General features: G+C 36.6%; 1 protein-coding gene across 1 annotated transcript in view; it reads left to right on the top strand.

Moving 5' to 3' along the window:
- The window catches only part of PEX7 (peroxisomal biogenesis factor 7), a 78,566-nt gene that overhangs the window by 42,986 nt on the left and 15,848 nt on the right, over positions 1–19,732 (top strand). Inside the window, exon 9 of the mRNA XM_040449076.1 lies at positions 10,087–10,186. Coding sequence (XP_040305010.1) covers positions 10,087–10,186 — 100 coding nt within the window. The remainder of the gene's footprint in view (positions 1–10,086; positions 10,187–19,732) is intronic.

The following is a 19,732-nucleotide window of genomic DNA, read 5'->3' as shown; positions in this document are numbered from 1 at the left end:
TTACCTCATCTTTAATTTTTTTTTAATGTTTATTTATTTTTGAGAGAGAGAGAGAGACAGGACGTGAGCGGGGGAGGGGTAGAGAGAGAGGGAGACACAAGATCTGAAGCAGGCTCCAGGCTCCAAGCTGTCAGCACAGAACCCACAAACAGCGAGATCATGACCTTAGCCGAAGTCAGATGCTTAATCTTAACTGAGCCACCCAGGTGCCCTTACCTCATCCTTTAAGATAGTTCTTAATTCCTCTACATTTGTTTATCAAATCACAAGAAATTATGTGGCTAATGATATGACACTATTTACATCTGAGGAATGGTGATTGAATCCTTAATGTGATCAAGGAGTTGTTTAATATTCTGTGCCTGTCAGATATCTTAGATGGGTCTTTGTAACTCTATCACAGGTTTTGCTTCGTGGCAAAGGTTCACTAAACTTCACCACTGATGTTAGGAAAGCATCTTAACGTAGTTGTCTCTGGTTTACTTTTCAAGAATGAGAATATTTGCATTCATATATTTGCTTGATTCTTCTAAGGATATTTTGGTACTGAATATATTTTGTGTTAATAAAGCACATTGCTTGTTTACAGGGTAGGTAAGATTGTCTGTTTTGTTATTTTGTCCCTAGTACCTGGGACATGTATATACTAAACTTTTAGATGTAAGTGAATTTATGTTGCATGGAAAGTTAAATTACTCTTTGCTTACTCTGGATGTAAAAGCCTACAATAGTTGCATTTTGATATGGCTTTCCCTTTAATTATATTTGAGGTAGTCATTAATAAAACTGAATTTAAGGTGGAAAGTTCTGTTGGGATAAGAAAGTGATATTTTTGCAGGATAAATCTTGCAGTTCTATTGCATTTAAGTTAGCACTGACTAGATCACAAAATTTTGCTACTTAACAAATTCAGGGCCATTGTATTGGTATCCTGATTGTCACTTAAATTTACAAATTGATATTTTTTATTTTTCCTCCTACATTCAATTATAATATGCAATTTGATAATCTCTTTAATAAATAATGGTCAATTTAATAACTCTCTTTGAGCTTCATATAACTAATGGTTAAGGTATTTGTATGTGTGAAGCAGTAACTCCCAAGTTTGTTGATAGATTGATGTTTTTATGTATCCCAAAGGGTTTTTCCATTTGACTTGTTTAAATTAGAAAAGTCTTGTGTTGATTATTGTTTATACTGGAAAGATCTTTTGATGAAATGAAGCATAATTTTACAAGTTAAATGCCAGGTGAAAAATGAAAGTAATTTTCTGTAAAATGAAACAATATACATTAATTAGAAAGAAACATATATAAGACTTTTTGATTTTAAATATCTTGATTTATAACTGCAGAACATTTTCAGAATTATTCAGTACTAAAATGTTTCATTAAGAATCAACCCAAATTCGTGTCTAATTCATAACCTAATGCAAGCACATGAAGAGACACTTAGATCTAAAAGGAGTGAGGAATGTTAAGCCTTAGCTTTATACACTATAAGTCACTGCTTTGAACTTTAAATTGTGTTGATTAGTTCCAACAGAAAACTTGTGGAGTTTGCCAGTTCATTTGCATTATAATTTTTAAAAACTTATGTTGTGCATTTTCAATAGGCAACTGAGTGGCTTTTGTTGTGTATGTTTACATTTTCTAATGCAGATAATGCGTTGTCTCATCTTCCGTAGCAGGAGGTCAAAGAATAATATGTGAAAATGAAAATAATCAATGAATTCTGTGAGCATGTTATTTGGAAATATAGAGCAAGTAAGTACAGAGTATCAGAAGAAACAGCTAAAAGAATGTAAAGTGGTTGCCTCTGAGGTGAAGGGTTGAGAGACTGTTCAGGAAGCTGCTGTTCTCTGTCATAAGCCTTGTAGAATTAGTGGACTCTAATCCGTGCGATTACAGTTTTTAAGAAAAAGGTAATTGGGCAGAAAGCCTCAGTGTTCCCCGCTCTGAGTTATCTGTGCACATAGTGAGCCTGTTTATTTAGATCAACCGGGTACTACTCGTCAGTAGGTAGTAGTTTATTCTGTCTCCTAAAAACTCAAGGATAAATAATTCACCCTTGAGGTCTGTCCTGAATCCCCAGTCTGGATTGCAGCAACACTAAATATTCTAAAATTGAATCTTAGAGATTTGACCTAATGGAATGAACCATACAGAGAATAAACACCAATAATTACTAATCTAATTGTCTCTTATAATTCAGCAGCATCCCTTATGTTTCTGCACTATTAGGGCAAGTTATGCGTGTGTGCATGTGTCAAACAGAGACTATCTGGAGCTAGCTTATATAGAAAAGGTGAGATGTTTCCCGGGATCTGGGGTCCCTCGGAGCGCCAGGGCAAGAGTGCAGCAGGGGGCAAAGGAAGGTACTGAAACTGCTTTGCTCAGGTGCCTGCTTCTCATTTCTCCTCTTTCCGCACTGAGTTTTTTTCCTCAAGCTTTCATGTCCAGTCACCAGAAAACGAACAGAATTATTTGGTCTGCTCCGTGTGTTTTTCTCTTTCCCACATTTATCCCCTGTATCCGTCCTCTGCTGACAAAGGAGTTGTTCAGTAAAGGAGATCCTTGTGAGCTGTGGAGACATCCCGCAACCCGACAGCCTGAGTGGTCTTACTCATAAATGCTTAGCTGCAGAGATGAGGATGTTAACAATTTCGTAGCGATAACAGTTTCATAGCTAGTGAAGGACCGAAGCCCAGGCAAGCAGCTGCTGTCAGTTTGGCTCTTCAGCATTTAGGTACAGAGTTCTCCTGCAGCCTCATCCAGTCACACTAGGGTCTGTGCTTTTGTGAAATAACCTTTTGCCACATTTTCGTAGGTAGTTAACCTAGGTAGCCACGTTTTGGTGCCAGTTACAGTTCAGTTTAACATAGACTAATCTCACCCCGGGATACTGATAATATTTCATGCTATATGGGGTTCTTCCCACCTCCTTTAGATAGATACTTGTTTGAAACTTTATTGCAAAATTATTGTATGGCTCTTCAGTTTGTACCAGTAAGCAGTAAACAAAGCCTATAAGAGTTTTGTTTTTTTCTTTTTTCTCCTCTTGTTGAGATGTGCCATTTTTCAGAAAATCATCCTGTATTCCTGCAGATTGCAACCATGAATACTTTCAGAGCAAGCTTTCCATCAGCTAATGGTTTTCTTTAATTTGTCAGAATACACTAGGCTTTGTGTTATATACAGCTCCTGGACTTAAAGGTTTTTTTGTGATCAAGTGGTATAAGTCCCTCTAAAATACTGATCTAATGAAAGATTTAATTGAAATATAATGAATTTATTTTGATAGAGAATCTCAATTCTAGAATTTTGTAATTAACCTTGAAAGTTTGTAAATATGGTTTGTGGATATTTGTGAATGAGTTGTTCTAAAAGTCACCTCTAAGGGGTGCCTGGGTGGCTCAGTCAGTTAAGCGTCCAACTGCAGCTCAGGTCATGATCTCGGGGCTGGTGGGTTTGAGCCCTCCGTAGGGCTCTGTGCTGATGGCTCAGAACCTGGGATCTGCTTCTGATTCTGTGTCTCCCTGTCTCTCTGCCCCTCCCCTGCTTGCACTCTCTCTCTCTCTCTCTCAAAAATAAACGTTAAAAAAATTAAAAGTCACCTTTGAAAATTGTTCAATAATTCTTCAAAATTAATCATATTTTTCATTTAGCAGACAGTATTTTTCAGTTTTAAATTTTATGTATTACAAGTTCAAAAAATAAACAACTCTCCAATCTAGTCATGCAAACAAATGAGCATTAGCACTCAGTCAATATTCTTTAGTTAATGAATGAAAGCTTAACTCTTTACAAAATTGTTTTGCTAGTGTACAATTTCTATGTTTTAATCAACAGCAATACAGACAATAAAATAATAAGCCCATGATGCCATATGTTCTACTCAGGTTCACTTCAAAAAGATGGGAATCTGTGAGGTTACAAAAAGATCTGATGGGTTGAGTGATACAAAAGTCAGGGACAGCAAAGTAGATGAGAGATGCAGTAGGTCCATATAAAAAGTATTAGGACAAAGGAAAATTTCTGAACTCTTTGCCATAGGAGTTCAGATTTATTATAGCTTGTAATTTTCTTAGGGTATTGGTTTTGAAAGTAAGCTGGCAGACTAATGGAGTCTTGGCATGGGCTTTGGCTAATGGAATTTTCTATGTGGTTTGAGGAGTATGGGGAAAGCCTGACTTGGTCTAGGTCCATTTGAACTTTCAGGGCATTAATCAGAATTACCTGAAGAGCCCCAGATCCTGTCCACCTACACTCCAGATTCCTTGGCACAACCCAGAGAAAAAGTGAATGGCAGTATCTTTCAGTAGAAAAAATTCCGGGCGTAGTGCCAGTAGAGTCGTACATTGGGACTGCCATTTATTAGCTGCGTCACAATGGTTGCTTAATTTCTAAAGCAAATTCTTGAGCCTCACTCCATACCTTCTAAATCCGTTTTTCACAAGCACTCCAGGTGAGTCTGATGCAGAGGTTAAGTTTGAGAACTGTGGGTCTAGATCAGTGATTCTCAGTTAATGGGTAATATCTGCTCTCCCCACGCCAACAGAGGTTCTCAACCTTGGCTGTGTATTACAATCATCTGGAGAATGTTTGAACCTCCCAATGCCCTTGACATACCCAATTAAATTAGAATTTCCAGAGATAGCATTCACACGAGTAGTTTTTTAAAGTTTCTCAGTTGATTTCATTTAGTGGAGGTTGAGAACCACTGCCCTGTTGGTTTTTCCCTTGCCTCACCTTCTGCCTGATATCAGTGCTGTTTCTTTTTTTATTTTTTTTTATTTTTATGTATTTATTTTGAGAGATGGGGGACAGCGTGAGTGGGGATGGGACGGAGAGAGAATCCCAAGTAGGCTCCATGCTGTCAGCGCAGAACCCAACACAGGGCTTGATCTCACGAACCATGAGATCATGACCTAAGCCAAAATCAGGAGTCTGATGCTCAACTGACTGAGCCAGTGAGGCACCCCTCACTGTTGTTTCTGATGGGAATTTTTCAAATCTGTATCTGGGGAAGTGCTGTTTTAGGTGGTGATTCCCAAACCTAGTTGGTTGAGTATCACCATTTCCTGGGAAGAGATTTTTGGATTCCATGCAGATCTACTCAACTGGAATTTTTAGAAAAAATTCCTCAGCAAAGAGGAGGAACAAGTCTCTGGTCCATCATTTGGGGACCACATGTATAGGTGATTAAAAAGTTACCTCATTTTTGAGGTTGGCCTTTGTCATTTGTTTATCTTGTCCTTAATATACTCATTTAATTTATTTTTTATTCTTTAGTTCAAGAAATGTTCTTTGGGTGTCTGTGTGTCAGACACTTTTTATGTGCAAGAAATACGAAGAAGAATAGGACACTGTCCCTGAAGAGGTTTAGTGCCTTTGAGAGGAAAATAGATCTATAAACAAATGCATTGCTATTATCAGTACAATGATAGAAGCCAGAAACATAGGAATCATTATTTTTTCTGTCCCATCAGTCATTATTGTTTTTTCTGTCCTATGAATTCTTCTGCCTGAATGCATCTGCAGTCCATTAACCCTTCATCATCACTCTTGCCACCTTAAATTCAAGCCACTATTTTCTCCTTTTGGACCCATATATGGGAACTCTCTACTTTGTTCACAATTTTTCTGCAAATTTAAAACTATTATAAAATTTAAAAGTTTACTAAGAAAATGTTTTTAAAGAATGTAAAGCCCAGTAGATAAATCTCCTTCAGTGTTTTGTTTTGTTTTGTTTTGTTTTTTATACTTCAGAGAAAATCCCAAATTCTTCACGTGGGCTAAAAGACATTTGTGATCCGACTCTGCTTACCCTGTGTGACACCCTTGCCCTTTCCTTGTCCCAGCCTCATGGGCCCTCTGTGTCACACACCTTTTTGCCCCTTGCTTTCTACCTGCCTAACTCCTCAACCTTCAGATTTCAGCTCAGTGTCAGTTCTTGAGGATGTCATTTGTCCACCATCCGGCGTTGCCTTTTGGGGCACTTGTCAGTTGCAGTTACATTTATACCTCAGTGGTCCTTTAAAAAATGTCTGTCTATCCCATCAAACTCAGAGCTGCTGGAGTAAGGTCATATCTCTCTTGCTTTTGGTGCCCAGCACGGTACCTGGCACACACGAGGACTCATAAATTGTTGAATGGATGAGTAATTCAGTGATGAGAAAAGAAGCTTCTGTGACAAAAATATTTTGCTCATCACCCCAGAGATCATGAGACCCAAGCAGTGCAAACAGGGAATTATATTTGTTCCATTTGCTTAGAATTTTAAAAACACCACTAAAATTAATGTAACTAAAATTAATTAAAATTCAGCTTGACTAAAATTAATGTACATGTAAGGCATGGAAAAGTAGCCTAAAGCTTTGCCCATCTCTTTATTTGTAGGTAGGAAAGACTCACAAAGTATTGTGGACTAACTCGTAAGTTGAGAACAGGGAAAGAAAAAGAAGAATTTTGAAGAGTATTATCAACCTTCCACTGAACTCATATGTTGGCAAAATTTCATGAGTGTTAGTATAGGGATTTCAGATTCCATTGAGTAAAGTAAAAAATAATTTCAATTTAATTTTTGAAAGAGTTTAGATATTTTACTTAACACAGTGCTACATACTTGCTTTGTTAAAGAATTGTGGAATCAAAAGGCAAAAAGGAACTCAACCAAGACATTGTACTGTGATGAATTTTTCTCTCTCTCCATTTCCAATTTAAATGAAAAATGTTCCTACAGTTCTGTAATATTTTGAATCATTGGAGGCCTGTCCAGTAGATTTACTTCCCAAGAGAGAGCTTAAATAGTCAGTGATTTCATCAGCAAAGAGACAAAAAGGCACCAAGTAGTATATGTGCTGGACCAAAACAAACATTACACTTAACGATAATATGCCTTATTTGACCAAGTAGTGATATATGTAGCCCGACGTCTCCAAATAAAAGGAGCCTATTTTGCTTATGTGATAGGCACATGAGGGCCCTCAGATCTATGGAAATGTACTGGACCTCTGAATCCAGAAAAGATCGCAAGGAGACACCTACCATGCCCCCTGAGTTGCAAATGTGAGAAAATGTGGAGAAACACTCACCTCCCTCTTACTGCTCGCCCCTTCTTGGTGGAACTGGAATGGAGAAACCTAGAACAGTCCTGGAAGTGGCCACGTCAACGCATTAACAGTGTTGGAGGGTGGGAATGAGGAAATGAATGGTATATTTCTTTTGTAATTCAAAAAACCATTAGCAACGGAAAAATGAGTTATTATTGTGTGTAAACACATTGCTTAGCTTTTGATTTTCTCAACTTACTTAGCTTGTGCCATTTACTGTATTTAACTTGATAGTATTGATATTTTAGCTTACTGAAAATTATTTTTAAATTATAAATATTAATATTAATCTTCCTGATTGTTCTGGCTCCTGATCCCCTCGAGGTTAAGAAAGTCCAAGCCCAGGTCCTCCCTGTTCAGCAGACCCTCTCAAGGCAAAAACTGGCTCACTTGTTGATGTGCTGCTCTGGGTTCAGTCTAGTTTTTACTGGAGTGTTCTTCACTGATGCTCTTAGTTTTTGTGGTGATGTTTGTTTTTAGGTGTTACCTAGGATTTTTTTTCAGTGAGAATGTTGATCTAGACATCTAGGTAGCCATTCAACTGGAAATGAACCTCTCATAAGTTTTGTACCATAATTTTTGTACACTTTGTGTATTACATAATTTCTATCCGAGCTGTGAACTGGATGTAATAAACTGATAGCACTTTTATGTCTTTTGCTGGACTAACACTCCCTTCACCAAATTGTATCCTTAGAGTTTTAGCATGCATCTCGTTTGATGAATTTTTTGCAGATTACAGGTAGATACCAGATAGTTTTTCCCAGGTTAAAGTTATGATGGGTGTGACTTTGTGGTGTGGAACTGTGTGATGCCATGACTGCCCGTCAAGCTATGTATTAGAGCAAATTCAGCTTGACTTTTTTTTTTTTTTAAGTTTTATTTATTTAAGTAATCCCTGCACCCAACATGGAGCTCAAACTCATGACCCAAACAAAGATCAAGAGTCACTCCCTCTACTGAGTGAGCCAGCCCCGTGTCCCCAGCTTCAGTTTTTGAATAGAGTTCCAGCCCTTCTGTATATGGGACTTCCCTTTTTCATACTTTCAAGCTGAAGTTGGATGGTTTCACACATGCATCCTTATTGGGCATCCTCATTTTCTTAAGGCCCACCTGTCTTGCCCTCGGTGCAGCCTTTGCGTCAGCTGGTTCAAAACAACAAAAATAGTAACAAAAGCTGCATCCCAGGAATTTGTCAGGAGGGTACAAATGAATCCTTTTGTTTTTTTTTATCCTTAAAAAGTTCTACTGAAATTTGGAAACTAATTTTCATGCTTTGTCTAAAGACAAATGCCCATCCATTCTATTGAAATGAAACCTAAATCCCAAATGAAGTCAGAAAGCTAAATACTCTAGATTAAGATGACCTTCCCTTAGAATGATTCTACTAACCTGTCCTTTGGGGTAAGGCCATTGACTGGTGAGTAGCAGCCTGTGAAACAACGTCTCTGTGTTTCCTTAAGAGATGTCGAGGATGCTTTTCATTTTTGTTTATCAATCTCCTTGCCAGTTCAAATTCACTTCCCTGTCCTCTTCCTCTAACTCATTTTTTTTTGCCATATTAAATACATATTTTTAAAACCATTTTGAATATTTTTTGGAACATAGTGGGCATATACAAAATCATTTGATTACTGTATCAAATAATGCAAATCAGTGAATAACCATGTTTTAGAAACCAAATTACATGATGACTTATTTACTCTTGCTTATATAAACATTATCAAAATCTAGAAAATTAGATTTCAGTACAATATCTATCTCTTGACCCAGAGGAACAAATATGCAAAGACAGTGGCAGCCGCTATCATGATTTCTGAGAAGGACTGCAGCTTGTTCCCTCATTTATTTGAACAGGAAATTTTCAAAAGTAAAATCACTCTCCTTCAATATTTTGTAGATTTCAGTAATCTGATAAATGAGCTATTTATTCATTGTCTCTCTGGTACCCACACAGTGGTTTATCCATAGCAACAATCCTTTTCAAACTTAATAAGACCAACCCTGTATTTATTAGGGAAATAATACGACCAGGTAAAACAAACTATGGCTGTTGGTTCTGTGTATTTACTCTCTTTCAAAGAGATCCGCTAAACCTTCAGTGTGTTCCAGGTTACAGATCATTAGGGAGGCTGCATTGGAGTATGACTCTATGATTCTGAATGTGACATTTTTATGGAGTGTTTAGAGTCAAATAAGAAAGATGATGAGCAAATAAAGCTTTAGAAATAAAGTACTATTTTGTGTATTGAAAATAGGGCCAAGTTCCTCTGTACAGTAGAAATCAGAGACATATTATGGTAAATATTACCACTCCCCGTCTATAGAGGATAAATAGGATACTTAATATTGGCCCAGGAGAACACATTTCAGTTTTTCTTGACCCTGGAAATTACATTGATGTGGAATTTATAAGAAAGGCTGCACCTCAAAAAGAAACAGTTTCAGAATTACAGAGAACAGATTCTTCTTAAAGCATCTGAATTGCTGTTGAAATGTAAATTAAACCTAAGATCTTTTCATGTCAGTTGTTGAGAAATGAAGTAGCATTTAAAATCATAAAATGTTAGCGTTCATGTAATCCAATATCCTTATTTTACAGTCATGAATGCTTTTAGAAATTGCTACAAAAGCCTAGTGTCTCTCATCTTAAATGTCCTTGTGCAATATAAAAAAAAAAATGTTTTAACTAAAATTTGTTAAGCTTCTATCCTTCAAGGTATACTAATGGAAATATAATAATCTTTTACAAGGGTAGGTTGATTAATAATTTCAGTTCTTTATGTAAGAGAATGGAGTACATTTTTTCTTTATTAGATTTTTTAAAGTAGATCAGTAGTGGGGCTCTGTATTTATGAATTGGTTGAAACTGTTTTGATCAAAACTCTGCTATGGTAAATGTTTGTTTTTTCTTAGATACACTTTTTGGTAGTTTTAGCACTTAAATTATTTCCTTCTGTTTATATTCACAGATTCTGGAACTTTTCAAAGCCTGATCCTCTTCTTGAAACAGTAGAACATCATACAGAGTTTACCTGTGGTTTAGATTTAAGTCTTCAGAGTCCTACTCAGGTAATGGGTGCAGTCTCTGGATTTTTTTCTACCCATACAGTTCACAAATAGCTCTATGTGTGGCCTGTGTTGCTTTTAGGAACACACTTTTGCCTTTAGGGCAGTACAAAGTACATTTACTTAATTAACCTGATCTTTTTGTTCGATAAATATGAGCCTTTGAGTAGGCCTCTCCCAATGGAAAGTGTGACAAGAGAAGAATGAAATGGGGAAGGATTGTCCTCAGAGGTTGGTGGGAGTCAAGACTGTCCCACTAAGCAGTTGAGATGGTGGGTGGGTCATTTTTCTGTTGCGACTGTCACCCTCTTCTCCACATGTCAAAAGAGAGGCTTCTGGTGGGGGAACCAAGTAGAGTAGAATGGCTACTGTTTTAATTAATAAACTTTATATTTTCCCCCTTTTGTTCTCTTAAGGACTTGAGAGTCAATATTTTGGACTTTAAATATTCTTCAGGGTTTTCTTATGCTGTGTCAGTTTTGGAAATTACAAACTTAGGTCAGAAACACAATAGTATTTTGAGTGATTAGGTGCTTTATAACACAGACTATGTGAAAACACCAACATATTCATGAAACAAAATATTATGTGGAAAATGTAGAATATGACTAAGAAATTATGTTTTTATGATGAATTTTATAACTTCGACAAGAAGCAAATCCGATTTCTTATTACTATATTCTTAAATTTAAATGGATACTTGGTTTTTTTTTTAATTTTAGGAACTTAAGACATAATTCTCATCTTAAAATATTCTCAGATAAATAAAATAATCTCATTAGACATTAGAATATTCTCATTAACATTAGAATAATTATTTTTACATGACTTAATGGCATCTAAGAAGAAAAGAAACTGAAGTAGTGATGGGCAAAATAGCATTATCTTTAATGTAAATACAATGTGCTTCAAATTAACTAGTTCCTTTCCTGAGAAATACATTTTTATAGGTGAAATAGGTATTTTATTTAATAAAATAACCATACCTGTTTGCTGTCCCAGTTAAAACAGTTGTAATGTATGTATTGAAATGTGGTGATACCAAACAAAGGATCCTGAGTAAATACTTTCCTTTTCATATATTTCTGTGAACCCATGCCACAGAAGTCCCAAACGGTGGCCTCCTTGACCTACACAGTCACAGCAGTTCCTCCTCCAGAGTGCCAAGTGTTTTCCAAATTCTCCACACATGAACCACCTTATTAAAAGGAACTTTGTTTTCAGAGGATATATTAACCATACTTCTTTTTTTTTTTTTCAACGTTTATTTATTTTGGGGACAGAGAGAGACAGAGCATGAACGGGGGAGGGGCAGAGAGAGAGGGAGACACAGAATCGGAAACAGGCTCCAGGCTCTGAGCCATCAGCCCAGAGCCCGACGCGGGGCTCGAACTCCCAGACCGCGAGATCGTGACCTGGCTGAAGTCGGACGCTTAACCAACTGCGCCACCCAGGCGCCCCTTAACCATACTTCTTAATCATTTCATGTTTATTAATCATATTTTAAAATCACTTAAATAATAAGAGATTTATTATATGGCCATATTTGTGTGTGTGTGTGTGTGTGTGTGTGTGTGTGTGTGTGTGTGTGTGTAGGCTGGTGACTGCCACCCATTTCTTCCAATTGAATGACCAAATTCCATTTGTGCTAAAGAAATAATTGCTATTGAGAGCAAACAGGAATGGAGAAGCAGTCGTCTTTTAGCAGTCTAAATAAGCATCAGGTTCAATGCCATAATATACAGTTCGATTGTACTAGAAATTTCCACTGAGTTAATTCATAGTGGCTCAGAATCTTGGGATTAGTAGGGACCTTAAAAATAAGACCACTCCTTCTCATTCATTTATTCTTTGTACAGATATTATCATGTCAAACCTTGTAGTAGGTACTGGGGATTCAGTGAGGAATGAAAATAAACATGGGCCCTGTCTTTATAAAGCATTTAGTCCACCATTGTATCAACTACTCTCACAAATGAATGTGAACAGACAGCTGTGACAAGCCTATGAAGGAGAAGTACATTGTACCTCAAAGGTTCATAATTAGGGTAGATATTTAACTTATATAAAAAATCTGTAAGGAAGTGAGGCTCATCTTAGACCTGTTGGATGAGCAAGCATTAACTAATCAAGAGACAGAAGGGATATCCTAAATAGGCAGAAGTAATATTATATCATAGACCCTGTGACAGGGCAGCAGGGTAGGGGGGAGCATGGCTAGTACTTGAGAATGGAAGAAATTATTTCTTCCTGATTTATGGCATATTTCTCAACATTAGAATTTAAGAAAAATATGTCTGTTTACTTGTCATATTTTTAAAAATTGAGCATTAAGATTATCAACTAAAGTTTATGTTTCTCCCTATTCTTCAAGGTCAGTCAACTTTATATAATTTTTGCTATATATTGTAGGTCATACAAATTAAATATTGAAAGGTTTTTATTAATAGATCTTTTATTATTAATGTATTTTTAATGTTTTGAAAATATTACATAACTATTTTTCTGTTTCTCTTGATTTTCTTTGACATTCATTGATTCTGTCTTTTATTCTGTCACATTTGTTGAGTATCTACTACAGCTGTGCAGGACTTAATTACAGTGTAGTGTGATATGTGCTAAAACAGAGGGAGGCAAAGGATGCCTTGGGAACATATGCCTTCATTCATATTTGTCAGGTGCCTACTAAATGCTGGGTCTTGTCCTAGGCACTAAGAATAAACCAGTGAACAAAGCAGACTAGATTCCTGCTGTCATGGAGCTTCCATATTATGGCAGAAATCGAATAATAAAGATGATTCAGAATGGGAGCAATTTGATAGAGAATGATGGGGTACTTTTGCTTGAATGGTCTGGGGAAGACTCTCCAAGAAAAGTGAAATGTGAGCTGATAACTGAACAGTGAAATGAAGCCAGCCATCCACAAATCTAAAGCAAGAATGTTTTTCACAGGGTAAACAACTGTCAAGTCCTTGAGATGCCAGTGGGTTTGGTATTATTAAGGGACAGAAAGAAGGCCATGGTGGCTGGATCCTACTGAATGAAGGGGAAAGTGATAGGAACTAAGTAGGGGCCAAATTGTGTGAGGACTTTTAGGCCACACTGTGTTTGATTTTCTTTGTTATTGCCATTAGAGATTGAAAAGCAGAAGAATTATAGAAATTGATTTGTGGGTTTTCTTTATTGAGGTATAACTGACATTTCAGATGTACAGCATAATGATTTGACATTTATACATATTGAAAAATAATCAAATCTAGTTAACACCTGTCACCACGCACAGTTACAAAAAAAGTTTTTCTTGTGATGAGGACTTTTAAGGTCTCTCTTAGAAACTTTCAGGGGCGCCTGGGTGGCTCAGTCGGTTAAGTGGCCGGCTTCGGCTCAGGTCATGATCTCGCGGTCCATGAGTTCGAGCCCCGCGTCGGTCTGTGTGCTGACAGCTCAGAGCCTGGAGCCTGTTTCCGATTCTGTGTCTCCCTCTCTCTGACCCTCCCCCGTTCATGCTCTGTCTCTCTCTGTCTCAAAAATAAATAAACGTTAAAAAAAAATTTTTTTTAAAAGAAACTTTCAAATATATAGTACAGTATTATTAACTATAGTCACCATGCTGTATACTATATACCCAGGATTTATTTATTTTATAAGTGGAAGTCTGCAACTTTTGACCCCTTTCACCCATTTCTCCTACTCCTCACTCCTTGCTTTCTGGTAACCACCAATCTGTTCTCTGTATCTATGAGCTTGGTTGTTTTGTTTTTTTGGTTTTTGAGTTTTTTAAGATTCCACATGTAGCAAGATCATATGGTATTTGCCTTTCTCTGTCTGATTTCTCTTAACGTTATGAGTTCAAGGTCCATCCATATTATCAAAAGTGATAAGATTTCATTCTTTTTTATAGCTTAATAGTTCTGTATATATGCTTTATTTTCTTTATCCATTCACCCATTGACAGACATTTAGTTATTTTTATATTGTGGCTATTGTAAATAATGTTGCAATGAACATAGGGGTACCTGTATCTTTTGAAATTAGTGTTTTCATTTTCTTTTGATAAATACCAAGAAGTAAAATCACTGGAGGGGTGCCTGGGGACTCAGTCGGTTGGGCGTCCAACTTTGGCTCGGGTCATGATCTCACAGACCGTGAGTTCGAGCCCTGCGTCGGGCTCTGTGCTAACAGCTCAGAGTCTGGAGCCTGCTTTGGATTCTGTGTCTCCCTCTTTCTCTGCTCCCTCCCCTGTTCATGCTCTGTCTCTCTCCGTCTCAAAAATAAATAAAAACATTAAAAAAAAATTTTTTTAAATCGCTGGATTGTATGGTAGTTCTATTTTTAATTCTTTAAGGAACTTCCATACTGTTTTCTATAGCAGTTGCACCTATGTACATTCCTACCAATAGTTTACAAGGGTTCCCTTTTCTCCACACTTATTGCCAACACTTACCATTTCTTGTAATTTTGATAATTGCCGTCTTCCTTTTTCAGAAAAATGTCTATTCAGAGCTTCTGCCTGTTTCTTAATTGAATTATTGGTGGTTTTGCTATTGAGTTGTAGGAGTTCATTGTTTATCTTGGATATTAACCCCTTATCGCATATGATTTGCAAATACTTTCTCCCATTCTGCCTTTCATCTTGTTGATGATTTCCTTTACTGTGCAGAAGCTTTTTAGTTAGATGTCGTTCCCCTTGTTTATTTTTGCTTTTTTTGTCTTTCCTTTCAGAATCAAATCCAAATTCTTGTTGCCAAGACTGATGTCAAGGAGCTTACTGCCTATGTTTTTTTCTTGGAGTTTTATGGCTTCAAGTCTTTAATCCATGTTGAGTTAATTTTCGTATATGGGATAAGATAGTATCAGGTTTCATTCTTTTATATGTGGCTGTCCAGTGATTTGTGTTCTAATTTTATTTTATTTTTTATTTTTTTAAATGTTTATTTTGAGAAAGAAAGCAAGTGGGGGAGGGGAAGAGGGAGAGGGAGACAGAAGATCCAAAGTGGGCTCTGTGCTGATAGCAGAGAGCCTAATATGGGGCTCAAATCCACAAACTGTAAGATCATGACCTGAGCTGAAATTGGACGCTTAACTGACTGAGCCAGCCAGGCACCCCTGATTTGTGTTTTTAGGAGATCGTTCTGTCTGCTATGGGAGAATAGATGACAGGTAAAGCTGGGAGGGCAGCTTAGAGTGACTTGATGTAATCCAGGCCAAAGATAATGGTGACTTAAAATCTAAGAGATTTTGAGATGGAAAGTTTCAGCATATATTAGCTTGAACCTTATAAAATTGCTGGAAATTTCACATGGTTTACTTTGGAGATAGTTAAGTAGGATTTGTTGATAGATTACAAATGGCCATCAAAGAAACAGGAAAATCAGTGATTACTCCTAGAAAACAAAGATCTAGAAAACAAGGTGGACAATGGCTTAATTTGCCGAGATAAGGGAAGAAGAGGTAGCTGAGATAAGGGAAGAAGAGGTAATTTGGGATAGGAAACAATCTGGAGTTATATTGGAGATGTCTCCTGTTAGACATTCAAATGGAGATGTTAGGGAAATAGATTTAGGCTTGTGTACCTCAGGGAAGAGTTTAGGGTAACAGATACAAATTTGGGAGCTTTTGGCATAAAAATGATATTAAGAGTCGGGGGCAGATTAAAATTCTCTAGAGAGAGTGTATAAATAAAGAAGAAGCTCAGAAGGAATTCTAGAAGTTTGAAAGAAGAGAATCCAGTAAAGGGGATTGAGAAGGAATGGCCAGTAAGATTAAAGAAAAACTAGAAAAGTATAGTATCTTTGAAGTTGAAAGAAGAAAGTAATTCAAGAAGGAAGACACTCCCACGTATTGCTGGTAGAAATATAAAATGTTGCAGTCACTTTGGAAAAGTTGACAGTTTCTTAAAAAGTTAAATGTAAATTTACCATACATTTCAGCAATTACACTCTTAGATAACTAACAAAAAGAGATGAAAATATAGGTCTGCACAAAGACCTGTGTGTGAATGTTCCTAGGCAAAAAGTGGGAGCAATCCAAATGTTAATCAGCTGCTGAAAGGGTAAACAATGTGGTATATCAATACAATGGAATACTATTCAGGAGTAAAAAGGAACAGTTTGATACGTGCTACAACATAGATTAATCTCTGAAGCATTATGCTAATGAAAGAAGCTAGATGCAAAGATCATATGATGTATAATTTCATTTATAGAAAATGTCCAGAATTTCTCTGTACAGAATTTCTCCAGAATCTCTATCTGTAGAGACAGAAAGGAGATTAGTGGGTTATTTGGGGTAGGGGATGAGAATGGGAATTGTCTGCAGATGGACACAGAGGATTTTGGGGGGAATGATGGAAATGTTCTAAAACTGAATTGTGGTGATAACTGAACAGCCCTGTAAAGGCACTAAGAATCGTTGACTCGTACACCTAAAAATGGATAAATTTCATGGTATTTAAGTTTCACCTTGGTGAAGATGTTTAAGAAAAAAAGAAATGGACATTCTGATATTCCCTAAGATATAAAAAGATGAAAAAGCATTCTTCCACTGTAAAAATAAGAAAAAGTCAGACAAACTACAAAATCAGACTTTGAACCCATCAGAGACCTGAGGTGGTAGGGCAAACAAGTGGCCTGAAGTCCAAGGAGGGATAGACCCCTCCTTCCAAGGAGAGATGGGACACCAGGACTGCTTTACTTGTGGCAGAGCACAGGAAGAAGATACAGCTGCTATACAAATATGAGATCCAGTGGGACAAGAGGACATTGTGTGAACAGATGAGGGATTTCAGCTGAGAGATAAAAATACAAGAAAGAGTCAAATGGAAGAAGTAGCTTATTTATAGTATCAGAGATGCAGTCCTTCAGTGTTCCCATCAGAAGACTCATCAACGAATTTAGAGACAGATAGGTCACTAGAAACTAGCCAAGCTGAAACAATATGAGAAAACAAGAATGAGGGAAATAAAAGAAATAAAAGAGAGCGTCTGGCATCTGTGGGATAATATCACATGTTCTTACATGTACGTAATTGGAGTCCCGAAGGGGAGAAAGCAAATAGGGAAGAAGAAATATTTAAAAACAATTTTCCAAAAATAATAAAAGTCAAACTACAGATTTGAGAATCCCAGAGAGGATTTAAACAAACAAACAAACAAACAAAACAACACATCAAGGTATACCCATATTCAAACTGCTAAAAACCAAAGATAAAAAGAAATTTTTAAAGGCAGTCAGAAAAAAGAAATATCCAGGAGAATCTAGATAAGAATTACAGCAGACTTCATGTCAGAAACTATGTAAGCCACAGGACAGAGGAATGTCTTTTTAAAGTACTGAATGAAGGATGTAAAGAGGGATCTTTTGACTATAAAGAGGAAATTTCAGACAAAAGCTGAGAGCACATCTGTGTTACAAGCAATGTTAAAGGAAGTTCTGTCAGAAGAAATATACTCAGACCAAATGAAAAGAAAGAGGCAGACAGAGGGAAGAGGGGAAGAAGGAAGGATAAAAGAAAGAAGGGAAGGCAGAAATGATGAGAGGGAAGGAAAGGAAGAAGAAAAAAAGAAAATACGGTAAAACCTTGGTTTACGAGCATAATTCGTTCCAGAAATGTGCTTGTTAATCCAAAGCACTTGTATATCAAAGCAAATTTCCCCATAAGAAATACTGGAAACTCAAGATGATTCATTCCACAACCCAAAAATATTCATATAAAAATGATTACAATGTTGTAATATAATACATAAAAAATACAAAATATAAAGAAAAATAAATTAACCTGTGCTTCCGTTTGAAAACCTTTGTGGCTGGTGTGATGGAGACAAGAGAGAGGAGGGTTATTGTGTAGGATAACTTTCACTATCACTGACAGAATCACTGCAATCTATTGGCTCAGTGGAATCTTTTTCTTTTCATGCAGCTTTAACAAGGAACCTATCCAATGACACTTGCTTTTGCCTTCTTTTGAGCATTTCACAGGAATGTGACATTGCATTGTCATTAAACAGATTTATTGTTTGCGCTGTCACAGCCTTACTCAGGTTGTGCTTTTCTACAAAATTTTGCACTGTTTCCCACATTTTATACATCTCCCTAATATCATTTAAAGTGAGGGATGCCTCCACCTTTTTCTCCTCCTCCTCTGCAGACAAGATGCAGACATAGACTTCTTACAAAATCTTGCAGTTTCAGCCATCGCATACCTCATTTGTACTTCTCGATGATTTCCTTCTTAGCTCCCACTGTAATCATCTCCTTCTTCTTACTGCCTTTCCTTTCAACCTTTTTCTGCATGGGGGCCATTGTATTTGCTAGCACAGATGTTGACTACAGTACAGTATTAATAAACTCTTCTCATATACTGGATTTAATGTAATTGGCAATAAGGCAGCAGAGGAAAGGGCCTATATCTGCAGGCAGCCTGAGCTGGAGTGAAGCAAAGCATTCCTAAGCTTATTCTTGTATGGAAAAGCAAAGGACTGTCCATAGGTACTTCAAAGTGACAAAAAATACACTAATGCCGGTTGTGGGCACCTTCCAGTGTTCTGAAAAGTCACTGATTTCTGCCAAACACCATGGCCTGAGACCAAGCATCTGAGCATGGGAGATGATCACCCACAATCCCACAACGAGAGAGAGAGAAGAACCATTGACTCAGTTGTGATCATGTGATAATGAGCATCACGTACTACTCATATCGCAAGACATAGCTTGTTTATCAAGTTAAAAATTTATTAGAAATGTTTGCTCGTCTTGTGGAACACTCACAGAACATTACTCGTAATCCAAGGTTTTACTATAACTGGAAATGGCAAAAAGTAAGTAAATATACAAGACAGTTTTAAACTTAACATTAAGTTTTGACCTAAAACAAAAATAGGATTGTATGCAATATATTTGCATATAGTATATTATATAATTCATAGTATATGCAAAAGTTAAATGTATGACAACAATAAAACAAAAAAGAGGAATTGGAACTACACTATTACAAAGTTATTACTATATATAAAGTCATATAATATTTGAAGGTAGATTGTGATAAATTCAAGATGTATATTGTAAACCCCATGTTAACCTCTAAGAAGTTTTAGAGAAGGAGCTATAACTATTAAGCTAATAGTGGAGATAATTATGAAAAATATCAATTATCTCAGCATAATCAAGGCCATATAGAAAAACCTACATCCAACATCGTGGTGAAAAACTGAAAGCTTTTCCTCTAAGATCAGGAATAAGACAAGGATGCTTGCTTTCACCATTTTTATTAAACACAGTATTGGAAGTTTTAGTTAGAACAGTCAATCGAGAAAAAGAAAAAAAATGCATCTAAATTGAAAAGGAAGAAGTAAAATTAATTTCTTTTTGCCAAGGACATGATCTTATATGTGGAAGCCTTTAAATCAAAGTATTCAAAATTATACTAAATGTAAATGTTCTAGGTGTGCCTGGATTACTCAGTGAGTTCAGGCACCATGTTGGGAATTGAACTTACTTAAATAAAAAAGGAAGGAAGGAAGGAAGGAAGGAAGGAAGGAAGGAAGGAAGGAAG

The sequence above is a fragment of the Herpailurus yagouaroundi genome, unplaced genomic scaffold (genome assembly GCF_014898765.1).
Source record: "Herpailurus yagouaroundi ecotype Mexico unplaced genomic scaffold, PumYag 198, whole genome shotgun sequence".
Taxonomy (NCBI): Eukaryota; Metazoa; Chordata; class Mammalia; order Carnivora; family Felidae; genus Herpailurus; species Herpailurus yagouaroundi.
Note: the sequence above shows the minus strand (reverse complement) of the source record. Positions and strands in the feature narration are given on the sequence as shown.